Raw genomic sequence first — 13,372 nt, 5'->3', positions numbered from 1 at the left:
ATCGAGGGGTTCGGATGGTTTATATATAGAATAACTGATACCCGGGAGTGAGTTACAGACTGGAATCTAATCGAGGGGTTCGGGTGGTTTATATATAGAATAACAGATACCCGGGAGTGAGTTACAGACTGGAATCTAATCGAGGGGTTCGGGTTGTTTATGTATAGAATAACAGATACCCGGGAGTGAGTTACAGGCTGGAATCTAATCGAGGGGTTCGGGTGGTTTATATATAGAATAACAGATACCATGGAGTGAGTTACAGGCTGGAATCTAATCGAGGGGTTCGGGTGGTTTATATATAGAATAACAGATACCATGGAGTGAGTTACAGGCTGGAATCTAATCGAGGGGTTCGGGTGGTTTATATATAGAATAACAGATACCCGGGAGTGAGTTACAGGCTGGAATCTAATCGAGGGGTTCGGGTGGTTTATATATAGAATAACAGATACCCGGGAGTGAGTTACAGGCTGGAATCTAATCGAGGGGTTCGGGTGGTTTATATATAGAATAACAGATACCTGGGAGTGAGTTACAGAACACAGAGCAGTCACTGTCAACAAAATTGAATTGTTTTATTGTTCGTAATACATAATGGCAATCTAAAACTATCAGTATTTCAGTGTCGAGGTCGGCATATTCACAAAGCACAGGTCGCATGTGGGCTACGGGATCCGAGCACTTATATTGTACTCAGTGTCGTTAGAATTAAATTAGTATTTCTTCATCATTTCATTCAAACACTCCCAGGACAGGTACAGCACGGGGTTAGATACAGAGTAAATCTCCCTCTACACTGTCCCCATCAAACACTCTCAGGACAGGTACAGCATGGGGTTAGATACAGAGTAAATCTCCCTCTACACTGTCCCCATCAAACACTCCCAGGGCAGGTACAGCACGGGGTTATATACAGAGTAAAGCTCCCTCTACACTGTCCCCATCAAACATGCCTAGGACAGGTACAGCATGGGGTTAGATACAGAGTAAAGCTCCCTCTACACTGTCCCCATCAAACACTCCCAGGACAGGTACAGCACGGGGTTAGATACAGAGTAAAGCTCTCTCTACACTGTCCCCATCAAACATTCCCAGAACAGGTACAGCACGGGGTTAGATACAGAGTAAAGCTCCCTCTGCACCGTCCCCATCAAACACTCCCAGGACAGGTACAGCACGGGGTTAGATACAGAGTAAAGCTCCCTCTACACTGTCCCCATCAAACACGCCCAGGACAGGTACAGCACGGGGTTAGATACAGAGTAAAGCTCCCTCCTCTTTGTCCCAGTCGGTGCGTGTGTAGCTGCCGTTCGTTCCATGGGGAAAGTGGCCGGAGAGGAGAGTTTAATACCCGTCAGTCCACACGGCAAGTTCAGTTTGTTTACAGTGACTGGTTGCCGAGCGGGAGTCCCTGGTCGATGGATGCGTTGTCCGAAGGTGCGGAAGATGGGGGGGAGACGGGGAATGTCCCGCTGCCTCTTTCCTGACGTACGTCCGTCCGTTTCCAGCTGTTCTGACCGCGTGTTTGGAGCCTGCAGCCCCTCCGCTCGCTCGGACGGGCGTTGGCACCGAGTGGGGTCCCGGGGGCCGATCCGCACCGACCCGATTCACCCACCCCCACTCTTGCTCCTGCATCCTTCGCTCCGGGATTCCACTTCCCTACCGGCCGGTAGAGCTGGCTTCGACCTTTGAACTTCGAGGACCCCGGACCTGCGGGGGCGGTGTGGTGGTGGTGGGGGGTGGGTGGTGGGTTGTGTGGGGGGCCCGGTGGGGTGGTGGGGGGGGGGGGCGTCCCTTTGGCGGGGAATGCCCCGCCCCCACCCCTCAGTTCAGCATGTTGGCCTGGGAGCTGGAGCGTGCCAGGTCTGTGGACACGAAGTAGGTGCAGAGCTCGCCCTTGCCCTTCACCGTGATGGCGCCCCGGCTGTGGCAGGTGTAGCCCAGGCGGCACAGGACGGCGCTGGTCTCCTCCGTCACCTGCAGGGAGGGAAGGCGGAGAAGAAGGAGGTCGGAGAGAAGGACAACAGCTTAATCTGCATCGACAGCCCTCGGACGTCATGAAGCCCGCTGACCCCATGCAGCGGGAGTGAACGGGAAGAGGGTTTGGGTCCATTGGGATTGTGTACAGTGGGAGTGCACGGGAAGGGGTTTGGGTCCATTGGGATTGTGTACAGTGGGAGTGAAAGGGAAGGGGTTTGGGTCCATTGGGATTGTGTACAGTGGGAGTGAACGGGAAGGGGTTTGGGTCCATTGGGATTGTGTACAGTGGGAGTGAATGGGGAAGGGGTTTGGGTCCATTGGGATTGTGTACAGTGGGAGTGAATGGGAAGGGGTTTGGATCCATTGGGATTGTGTACAGTGGGAGTGAACGGGAAGGGGTTTGGGTCCATTGGGATTGTGTACAGTGGGAGTGAATGGGAAGGGGTTTGGGTCCATTGGGATTGTGTACAGTGGGAGTGAATGGGAAGGGGTTTGGGTCCATTGGGATTGTGTACAGTGGGAGTGAAAGGGAAGGGGTTTGGGTCCATTGGGATTGTGTACAGTGGGAGTGAATGGGAAGGGGTTTGGGTCCATTGGGATGAGTACAGTGGGAGTGAAAGGGAAGGGGTTTGGGTCCATTGGGACTGTGTACAGTGTGAGTGAATGGGGAAGGGGTTTGGGTCCATTGGGATTGTGTACAGTGGGAGTGAACGGGAAGGGGTTTGGGTCCATTGGGATTGTGTACAGTGGGAGTGAACGGGAAGGGGTTTGGGTCCATTGGGATTGTGTACAGTGGGAGTGAATGGGAAGGGGTTTGGGTCCATTGGGATTGTGTACAGTGGGAGTGCACGGGAAGTGGTTTGGGTCCATTGAGATTGTGTACAGTGGGAGTGAAAGGGAAGGGGTTTGGGTCCATTGGGATTGTGTACAGTGGGAGTGAACGGGAAGGGGTTTGGGTCCATTGGGATTGTGTACAGTGGGAGTGAATGGGAAGGGGTTTGGGTCCATTGGGATTGTGTACAGTGGGAGTGAATGGGAAGGGGTTTGGGTCTATTGGGATTGTGTACAGTGGGAGTGAACGGGAAGGGGTTTGGATCCATTGGGATTGTGTACAGTGGGAGTGAACGGGAAGAGGGTTTGGGCCCATTGGGATTGTGTACAGTGGGAGTGAATGGGAAGGGGTTTGGGTCCATTGGGATTGTGTACAGTGGGAGTGAATGGGAAGGGGTTTGGGTCCATTGGGATTGTGTACAGTGGGAGTGAACAGGAAGGGGTTTGGGTCCATTGGGATTGTGTACAGTAGGAGTGAACGGGAAGGGGTTTGGGTCCATTGGGATTGTGTACAGTGGGAGTGAATGGGAAGGGTTTGGGCCCATTGGGATTGTGTACAGTGGGAGTGAACGGGAAGAGGGTTTGTGTCCATTGGGATTGTGTACAGCGGGAGTGAACGGGAAGGGGTTTGGGTCCATTGGGATTGTGTACAGTGGGAGTGAACGGGAAGGGGTTTGGGTCCATTGGGATTGTATACAGTGGGAGTGAACGGGAAGGGGTTTGGGTCCATTGGGATTGTGTACAGTGGGAGTGAACGGGAAGGGGTTTGGGTCCATTGGGATTGTGTACAGTGGGAGTGAATGGGAAGGGGTTTGGGTCTATTGGGATTGTGTACAGTGGGAGTGAATGGGAAGGGGTTTGGGTCCATTGGGATTGTGTACAGTGGGAGTGAACGGGAAGAGGGTTTGGGTCCATTGGGATTGTGTACAGTGGGAGTGAACGGGAAGGGGTTTGGATCCATTGGGATTGTGTACAGTGGGAGTGAACGGGAAGAGGGTTTGGGCCCATTGGGATTGTGTACAGTGGGAGTGAATGGGAAGGGGTTTGGGTCCATTGGGATTGTGTACAGTGGGAGTGAATGGGAAGGGGTTTGGGTCCATTGGGATTGTGTACAGTGGGAGTGAACAGGAAGGGGTTTGGGTCCATTGGGATTGTGTACAGTAGGAGTGAACGGGAAGGTGTTTGGGTCCATTGGGATTGTGTACAGTGGGAGTGAATGGGAAGGGGTTTGGGTCCATTGGGATTGTGGACAGTGGGAGTGAACGGGAAGGGGTTTGGGTCCATTGGGATTGTGTACAGTGGGAGTGAACGGGAAGGAGTTTGGGTCCATTGGGATTGTGTACAGTGGGAGTGAATGGGGAAGGGGTTTGGGTCCATTGGGATTGTGTACAGTGGGAGTGAACGGGAAGGGGTTTGGGTCCATTGGGATTGTGTACAGTGGGAGTGAATGGGAAGGGGTTTGGGTCCATTGGGATTGTGTACAGTGGGAGTGAATGGGAAGGGGTTTGGGTCCATTGGGATTGTGTACAGTGGGAGTGCACGGGAAGTGGTTTGGGTCCATTGAGATTGTGTACAGTGGGAGTGAAAGGGAAGGGGTTTGGGTCCATTGGGATTGTGTACAGTGGGAGTGAATGGGAAGGGGTTTGGGTCCATTGGGATGAGTACAGTGGGAGTGAAAGGGAAGGGGTTTGGGTCCATTGGGATTGTGTACAGTGGGAGTGAATAGGAAGGGGTTTGGGTCCATTGGGATTGTGTACAGTGGGAGTGAATGGGAAGGGGTTTGGGTCCATTGGGATTGTGTACAGTGGGAGTGAACGGGAAGGGGTTTGGGTCCATTGGGATTGTGTACAGTGGGAGTGAACGGGAAGGGGTTTGGGTCCATTGGGATTGTGTACATTGGGAGTGAACGGGAAGGGGTTTGGGTCCATTGGGATTGTGTACAGTGGGAGTGAATGGGAAGGGGTTTGGGTCCATTGGGATGAGTACAGTGGGAGTGAAAGGGAAGGGGTTTGGGTCCATTGGGATTGTGTACAGTGGGAGTGAATGGGAAGGGGTTTGGGTCCATTGGGATTGTGTACAGTGGGAGTGAACGGGAAGGGGTTTGGGTCCATTGGGATTGTGTACAGTGGGAGTGAACGGGAAGGGGTTTGGGTCCATTGGGATTGTGTACATTGGGAGTGAACGGGAATGGGCTTGGGTCCATTGGGATTGTGTACAGTGGGAGTGAACGGGAAGAGGGTTTGGGTCCATTGGGATTGTGTACAGTGGAAGTGAACGGGAAGAGGTTTGGGTTCATTGGGATTGTGTACAGTGGGAGTGAACGGGAAGGGGTTTGGGTCCATTGGGATTGTGTACAGTGGGAGTGAACGGGAAGGGGTTTGGGTTCATTGGGATTGTGTACAGTGGGAGTGAACGGGAAGGGGTTTGGGTCCATTGGGATTGTGTACAGTGGGAGTGAATGGGAAGGGGTTTGGGTCCATTGGGATTATGTACAGTGGGAGTGAACGGGAAGGGGTTTGGGTCCATTGGGATTGTGTACAGTGGGAGTGAACGGGAAGGGGTTTGGGTCCATTGGGATTGTGTACAGTGGGAGTGAACGGGAAGGGGTTTGGGTCCATTGGGATTGTGTACAGTGGGAGTGAACGGGAAGGGGTTTGGGTCCATTGGGATTGTGTACAGTGGGAGTGAACGGGAAGGGGTTTGGGTCCATTGGGATTGTGTACAGTGGGAGTGAATAGGAAGGGGTATGGGTCCATTGGGATTGTGTACAGTGGGAGTGAACGGGAAGGGGTTTGGGTCCATTGGGATTGTGTACAGTGGGAGTGAATGGGAAGGGGTTTGGGTCCATTGGGATTGTGTACAGTGGGAGTGAACGGGAAGGAGTTTGGGTCCATTGGGATTGTGTACAGTGGGAGTGAATGGGGAAGGGGTTTGGGTCCATTGGGATTGTGTACAGTGGGAGTGCACGGGAAGTGGTTTGGGTCCATTGAGATTGTGTACAGTGGGAGTGAAAGGGAAGGGGTTTGGGTCCATTGGGATTGTGTACAGTGGGAGTGAATGGGAAGGGGTTTGGGTCCATTGGGATGAGTACAGTGGGAGTGAAAGGGAAGGGGTTTGGGTCCATTGGGACTGTGTACAGTGGGAGTGAATGGGAAGGGGTTAGAGTCCATTGGGATTGTGTACAGTGGGAGTGAATGGGAAGGGGTTTGGGTCCATTGGGATTGTGTACAGTGGGAGTTAACGGGAAGGGGTTTGGGTCCATTGGGATTGTGTACAGTGGGAGTGCACGGGAAGTGGTTTGGGTCCATTGAGATTGTGTACAGTGGGAGTGAAAGGGAAGGGGTTTGGGTCCATTGGGATTGTGTACAGTGGGAGTGAATGGGAAGGGGTTTGGGTCCATTGGGTTGAGTACAGTGGGAGTGAAAGGGAAGGGGTTTGGGTCCATTGGGACTGTGTACAGTGGGAGTGAATGGGAAGGGGTTAGAGTCCATTGGGATTGTGTACAGTGGGAGTGAACGGGAAGGGGGTTTGTGTCCATTGGGATTGTGTACAGTGGGAGTGAACGGGAAGGGGTTTGGGTCCATTGGGATTGTGTACAGTGGGAGTGAATGGGAAGGGGTTTGGGTCCATTGGGATTGTGTACAGCGGGAGTGAACGGGAAGGGGAATGGGTCCATTGGGATTGTGTATAATGGGAGTGAACGGGAAGGGGTTTGGGGTCCATTGGGATTGTGTACCGTGGGAGTGAATGGGAAGGGGTTTGGGTCCATTGGAATTGTGTACAGTGGGAGTGAATGAGAAGGGGTTTGGGTCCATTGGGATTGTGTACAGTGGGAGTGAACGTGGAGGGGGTTTGGGCCGATTGGGATTTTGTTTACATTGGGAGTGAACAGGAATGGGCTTGGGTCCATTGGGATTGTGTACAGTGAGAGTGAATGGGAAGGGGTTTGGGTCCATTGGGATTGTGTACAGTGGGAGTGAACGGGAAGGGGTTTGGGTCCTTTGGGACTGTGTACAGTGGGAGTGAACGGGAAAGCGTTTGGGTCCATTGGGATTGTGTACAGTGGGAGTGACCGGGAAGGGGTTTGCCTCCATTCCCAGAGAACGGTTTGCCGACTGTGGTACCCAGTACATACCTGTATTCGACCCAATACCCCGGTGCTATCCATCCTGCTGGCCACATTGACACTGTTGCCCCAAATATCGTACTGCGGCTTCTGTGCGCCTATCACCCCGGCCACCACAGGCCCGTGGTTAATTCCTGACGGGTGGATAACAAACAAAGCGGGTCAGCCAATGTCGGCGGGAGTGACAGTCACCAATGCAACACCTTGCCTTTCGGCAGGTCCTCTGATGTCGATATGGACACCCCACGGTTTGTGGCGGGACCTTTCTCGGGCCGCAAATGGACCTCAAGTCACGTGACGAGACCCTGAGGTCCGAGTTCCGAATTCCCGGTCAGGGAGGTCGGCTTTAAGGAGCGCCTGAAGGGAGGGAAGTGAGCTGAAGAGGCGGAGGGCAGGGAACTCCCAAGCCCTCGGGATCCCAGACAGCGGGGAGGCACGGCCGCCAATAGCGGGGCGGTTCAAATGGCGTCGGCGAGCTTACTCGAGAGGCCGGGATTGGATGACTGTGGCGACCCGGGAGGGTGTGGCCAGAGGGCCGAGGTAGAAATGGGGGGGAGATGTTGGAGTGGGTTGACCGCAAGGGCGAGAGTTTCAAATCGTGTCCAGGAGCCAAGCTACCAGGAGTCAGTGGGCACAGGTGGGTGAACGGGACTCGGTGAGGGCCAGGGCAGCAGTGTTTCGGGTGGCCTGAGGGGTCAGAGGCGGGAGGTCAGCCGCGAGAGGGTCGGAGTTTTACAAAATTTATTCTTTCACGGGGATGTGGGCATCGCTGGCCGGGCCCAGCATTTATTTCCCGTCCCTAATTGCCCTCTTGAGAAGGTGGTGGTGGGTGAGCCACCTTCTTGAGCCGCTGCAGTCCCCTGTGGTGTAGGTACACCCACCGTGCTGTTAGGGAGGGAGTTCCCAGGATTTTGACCCGGCGACAGTGAAGGAACGGCCGATATATTCCCAAGTCGGGATGGCAAGTGTGGCTCGGAGGGGGATCTTCCAGGTGGTGGTGTTCCCCGTGCGTCTGCTGCCCTCGTCCTTCTAGACGGTAGCGGTCGTGGGTTTGGAAGGTGCTGTCGAAGGAGCCTCGGTGAGTTGCTGCAGTGCATCTTGTAGATGGTACACACACTGCTGCCACTGTGCGTCGGTGGTGGAGGGAGTGAATGTTGGTGGATGGGGTGCCGATCGAGCGGGGGCTGCTTTGTCCTGGACGGTGTCGAGCTTCTCGAGTGTCATGGGAGCCGCACTCATCCAGGCAAGTGGGGGGAGTGTCCCATCACACTCCTGACTTGTGCCTTGTCGATGGTGGACAGGCTTTGAGGGGGGAGGTCAGGAGGTGAGTGACTCTCCACAGGATTCCCAGCCTCTGACCGGCTCTTGTAGCCACAGTATTTACATGGCTGGTCCGGTTCAGTTTCTGGGGTAGCCAAGTTGGGGTGTGTCAAAGCGGCAGGTGAGGGTTTCCATCACCAACACCCTCGTGAAGTGGGGTCCAGAACGGAGAGCGTGGGGGGTGGTGGGGGAGGGAGAGAGGGGCGGGGAGATGGTGAACACGCCCCGGACCGAGCGCCACCCACCGATTCTCAGCTTGAAGTTGTTGAAGGAGTGCTTGTTGATGAAGTCCAGCTTCCCCATCATGGCCACCGCGAATTCCACCATCACCCCAATGTGCGTGCAGTTGCGCTCGGCGTCCTGGTGGGGAGGGTGGCAGCAGAGAGAGAGGGAGAGAGAGAGAAAAGAGGGTCAAACACATCCGGGAGTTCACCACCCACCCCCCTCCTCCCCCAGCCCACATCGTGAAGAGGGCAGGTCAGCGCCAAAGGCATTGGCACCGGGCGGACGCCGGGAGTTTGGTTTCCTCTGGGACGGGGAATCGAGCGCACAGGGGTCGGTGGGTGGGTGGGGGTGGGTGGCACAGCATCAGGATAAAGGGCTGGTCGCCTGGGGGGACTGAGATGAGGAGGGGTTTCTCCGCTCGGAGGGCTGTCAGAGGGCGGGATGGACGGGGAATCGAGAGGTGCGGGGGAGGGAAAGCTTCCGCGGTTTGGGATGCGCCCCCTTAAAGGTACATGTCACCACCCTCGCGGCAAAGCTGGGCAGACTTTCTGATCAACGAGGGAGGGGTGGGGGGTTTATGGGTTGGCGGTGGGGTGGGTGGGTGGGGGGTGGGGCGGGGTGGGGAAAGCAGAGTCGAGGTTGCCTTCAGATCTCGGGGAAGGGGACGGAGGAGGCTCGATGGGCCGAAGGGCCTTGCCTCTGCCTCTCTTGCCTGACTCCACCCCCCCACCGCCCCCCCCCGCAGGTTCCAGACCCTCCCCCCACACCCCCACGCCGCCGTTACCTGGGGGCCCTCCTGCCCGAGAGCGGCGTTGAGTCCGGAAGCTGCCATGTACGTGCTGCCGATGGTCTTGATCTTCTCCACCCCGCTGAATTTGGGCTTCGACAGGAGCTGTGGGCAAAGAGCGAGGGGGACGCGTTGAACCCAAAACATCTTTTTCTCCCCACGCCCTCCACCGCCGCCTGTGGGGGGTGGCGGGGAAGGGGAGAGGAGGCGAGCGGGTGGGTGGGGGCACGGAGAAAACCGGGGCCATCGCGGAACCACACGGGGCAGAAGAGGCCCTTCGGCCCATCGAGTCTGCACCGACACGTGAGAAACACCTGACCTACCTACCTAATCCCATTGACCAGCGCTTGGCCCCATAGCCTTGAATATTATGACCTGCCAAGTGCTCATCCAGGTACTTTTTAAAGGATGTGAGGCAACCCGCCTCCACCACCCTCCCAGGCAGTGCATTCCAGACCCTCACCACCCTCTGGGTAAAAAAGGTTTATCCTCACATCCCCCCCCCTAAACCTCCTGCCCCTCACCTTGAACTTGTGTCCCCCTCGTGACTGACCCATCAACTAAGGGGAACAGCTGCTCCCTATCCACCCTGTCCATTCCCCTCATAATCTTGTCCACCTCGATCAGGTCGCCCCTCAGTCTTCTCTGCTCCAACGAAAACAACCCAAGTCTATCCAACCCTCTCTTCATAACTCAAGCGTTTCATTGTCTTCCAGAAGACAAGGCGGCAATCACTGCTCTCTGCTTGACACCCCCTCGGAGCAGACCCTCCCACTACCTAAAAATTTCTTTCACGGGTTCCTGGGTGTTTTTCACCCCCCCACCTCCCTCCTCCATCCCTAATTGCCCCTTGAATGTAGCATCTCGCTCGTCAAATTTCAGAGGGGGGAGAGTCAACCGCATCACCGTGGGGCGGGGCGAGGCGGGGTGGGCGGGTGTTGGGGGTCTGGAGTCATGTGTAGGGCCAGACTGGGGTAAGGACGGTGGATTTCCCCCTCCCCTAAAGGGGGGACGTGAGTGAACCAGATGGGGACTTTTTTTCGACGAGCGTCGACGACGGTCCCCGTGACTGAAACTGGCTTCCTAATTCCGTGTTTTGTTAATTGAGATTAAATTCCGCCGGCCGCCGTTGGTGGGATTTGAACCCACGTCCGCCCCACACCCTCCACCCCTGACCCTCCCCCTTCTCCCCCCTCCCCCCCCACACACCCCCCAGAGCATTAACCCGGGCCTCTGGATTACTAGTCAGGTCAGATTACCACTAGGCCCCGGTCTCCTCATTTCAGAGGTGGTGGGGGGGGGTGCAAGTTAAGAGTTAACCACGTCGCTGTAGGGGTCTGGAGACACGTGTAGGCCAGACTGGAGTAAGAACAGTGGGGGAGGGGGGGTCCCCCCTCCCCTAAAGGGGGACGGACATGAGTGAACCAGATGGGGATTTTTTTTTTGACGAGCGTCGACGATGGTCCCCGTGACTGAAACTGACTTCCTAATTCCGTGTTTCGTTAATTGAGTTTAAATTCCGCCGGCTGCCGTTGGTGGGATTTGAACTTGCGTCGGCCCCCCCACCTCCCACCCCCGACCCTCCCCCTTCCCCCCACTCCCGCCCCCCACACCCACCAGAGCATTAGCCCGGGCCTCTGGATTACTGGTCCGGTCAGATTACCACTAGGCCCTGGTCTCCTCATTTCAGAGTGGGGGCGGGGGGGGGTGGGTGGGAGGGGGCAAGTTAAGAGTCAACCACGTCGCTTTGGGGGTCTGGAGTCACGTGTAGGCCAGACCGGGGTGAGGACGGCGGATTTCCCCCTCCCCTAAAGGGGGACGGACATGAGTGAACCAGATGGGGATTTTTTTTTTTTTAACGCCGATCGATGATAGTCCAGCTTTTCAAAAAGTCAGATTTATTCATCGATCGCATTCAAGTTCCCCCAGCCTCCACGGGCGGCCTCGGAGCTCATATCTCGATTGCAGGCCTCTCGATTGCTGGCCCTCGTGCCGTCACCCCTACCCTCCCCCGCTCACATAGTGGCCGGATGGGCAAGCGTGCCGGCGCGAATCAGCGCCACTTTTCTCCGGCGGTACGAAGTGTTGGCGAGCCTTTGAAATTTGGCACTCTTGCACTTGTCCACTTTCCCTTCCCAGCAATAGTCATGGCTCCGGGCCTCAGGGAGGGAGGGAGGGAGGATGTGGAATTGGCAAGGGGATGGGGGGGCAGGAGAACGTCCAACGGCCTCGGGGTGCCTCAGGGCCCAAGCAAAGCCCTGGGGGGAGGGGGGAGGAGGGGGGAGGGTTCCCATTGCCCCCCCGCCCCCCCCGGTCACCTCATACCTCATCGAAGTCAGCGATGATCTCGTTCAGCAGCCGCAGGCACTCCAGCCCCTCCCGGTTGACGTCCGACTCCGAGTAAAACTCCTTGAAGTCCGGGATGGAGGCGAACATAACACAGACGCAGTCGTACGACTGGTGGTAGAGGTCCTGAGGGCGAGGGAGATTTCCCAGAGGGTGAGGCGGGTGAGGCAGGTGAGGCGGACAGACAGGGGTGGGGTGGGGTGGGGGAGATGTGGCTGCTCCGCCATCCGCCTCCCCGGAAACCCACCCCTGCTCCCCCCTCCCCACCCACCTCCCGAACCACCCCTCCCCCGGGCCACACCGACCCCGATTCACCGGCATTTGACCTTCGGCCCCTCTGGTCGGACCCCCGGTGGCAAAGGGTCAATACCAGTTCCGAAACCAGCCCCCAGCCACCCCCACACCCCCCCCCCACCCCCCGGATCCCCACCCCCCTCCCCCTCCCCACCCCCGATCCCCCTCCCCATCCCCCCCGATCCCCACCCCTCCCCCCCGATCTCCACCCCCTCACCCCCCGAAATTCACCCCGAGCCCCCCTCCCCCCGATTTCCAACCCCGACCCCCCTCCCCCTCCGATCTCCACCCCGACCCCCCTCCCCCTCCGATCTCCACCCCGACCCCCTCTAAATCCCCCTCCTCCGATCTCCACTCAAACACCCTCTAAATCCCCCTCCTCCAATCAACACTCAAACCCCCTCTAAATCCCCCTCCTCCGACCTCCACTCAAACCCCCTCTAAATCCCCCTCCTCCGATCTCTGCTCAAACCCCCTCGAAATCCCCCTCCTCCAATCAACACTCAAACCCCCTCTAAATCCCCCTCCTCCGATCTCCACTCAAACCCCCTCTAAATCCCCCTCCGCCCCACCTCCACATCGGTCCCCCTCCCATTCCTCCTCCTCCTCCTCCTCCTCCGATCTCCCCTCCGGACCCCTGCCACTCCCCAAACTCCCGCCCTCTCCGACCCTCCCCCCCCACCACCCCACCCCACCGTCCGGCCAACCCCCTGACCTCTACCCTGGCTCTCCCCCTGCCCCGTGGACCCCTCCTCCCACGCGCCCGCCACCACCCCCCCTCCCCGGCCTCGCGGAGACCCCACCTCGTTCTTGCGGTGTTGCCCGATGAACTGCACGGCCACGTGGGCCGGCAGGACGTTCTCCAGGAGCACGCGGTTCAGGTTCTCCATGGTCTCGATCTTCTCCCGCTCCTGGCGGAATTTCCTCTTCCACAGGAAGTCCAGGCGGCAGCTGTACTCGTTCTTTAGGCGGGGAGGGGGGAGGGAGGGCATTGTTGGGGGGGTGGGGAGAAAGGACAGGAGGTGAGAGTGGGCACTGGGTCCCAGATGGGGCATCACCCAGGCAGCGACCCCCACCCCCACCACCCCCGCCGATGATCCCCACCACCCCACCCATTCTGCCCCCACCCCCGGGTCTCGTTCCGGCCTTGGGGTCCCGGGGGGATCATGGGCAAAGCAGAGGGGGGGGCACGGGGTGGGTGGGTGGGGGTCTGATGAACATGAGGGGCTCCACCCCACCCCACACCCCAAACCCTCCCCCCACCACCCCGGGCGTCACGTGCCCTCGCGGTGGAGGTGTGGGGTGGGGGGAGGACGGGGAAGCGGCAGCCGTCTTGCGCACAGCAAGATCCCACAGGGAGCGAAGCGACGAGTGACCGCAGAACCTTTTCCAATCTTCGGGGGGACGTGGATTCGAGAGACAAAATGTATGGACCAGGGCACGGAGTGGGTGGGGTGGGG

General features: G+C 57.5%; 1 protein-coding gene across 1 annotated transcript; it reads right to left on the bottom strand.

The window, feature by feature from the left end:
- Positions 1–561: 561 nt before the first annotated feature.
- LOC144677558 (adenylate cyclase type 4-like) lies at positions 562–12,904 on the bottom strand. The gene is made up of 6 exons (XM_078537620.1): positions 12,716–12,904; positions 11,598–11,744; positions 9,270–9,377; positions 8,506–8,620; positions 6,950–7,074; positions 562–1,980 (listed from the first exon to the last, which is right to left on the bottom strand). Exons 1-6 carry the CDS (start codon positions 12,902–12,904, stop codon positions 1,828–1,830), a joined length of 837 nt encoding a protein of 278 aa, XP_078393746.1. The 3' UTR covers positions 562–1,827.
- Between the last annotated feature and the right edge of the window lie 468 nt (positions 12,905–13,372).

Source organism: Cetorhinus maximus, unplaced genomic scaffold (assembly GCF_964194155.1).
Source record: "Cetorhinus maximus unplaced genomic scaffold, sCetMax3.hap1.1 HAP1_SCAFFOLD_2674, whole genome shotgun sequence".
Classification (NCBI taxonomy): Eukaryota; Metazoa; Chordata; class Chondrichthyes; order Lamniformes; family Cetorhinidae; genus Cetorhinus; species Cetorhinus maximus.
The sequence above is the reverse complement of the archived record's forward strand: the minus strand, read 5'-3'. Positions and strand labels throughout refer to the sequence as shown.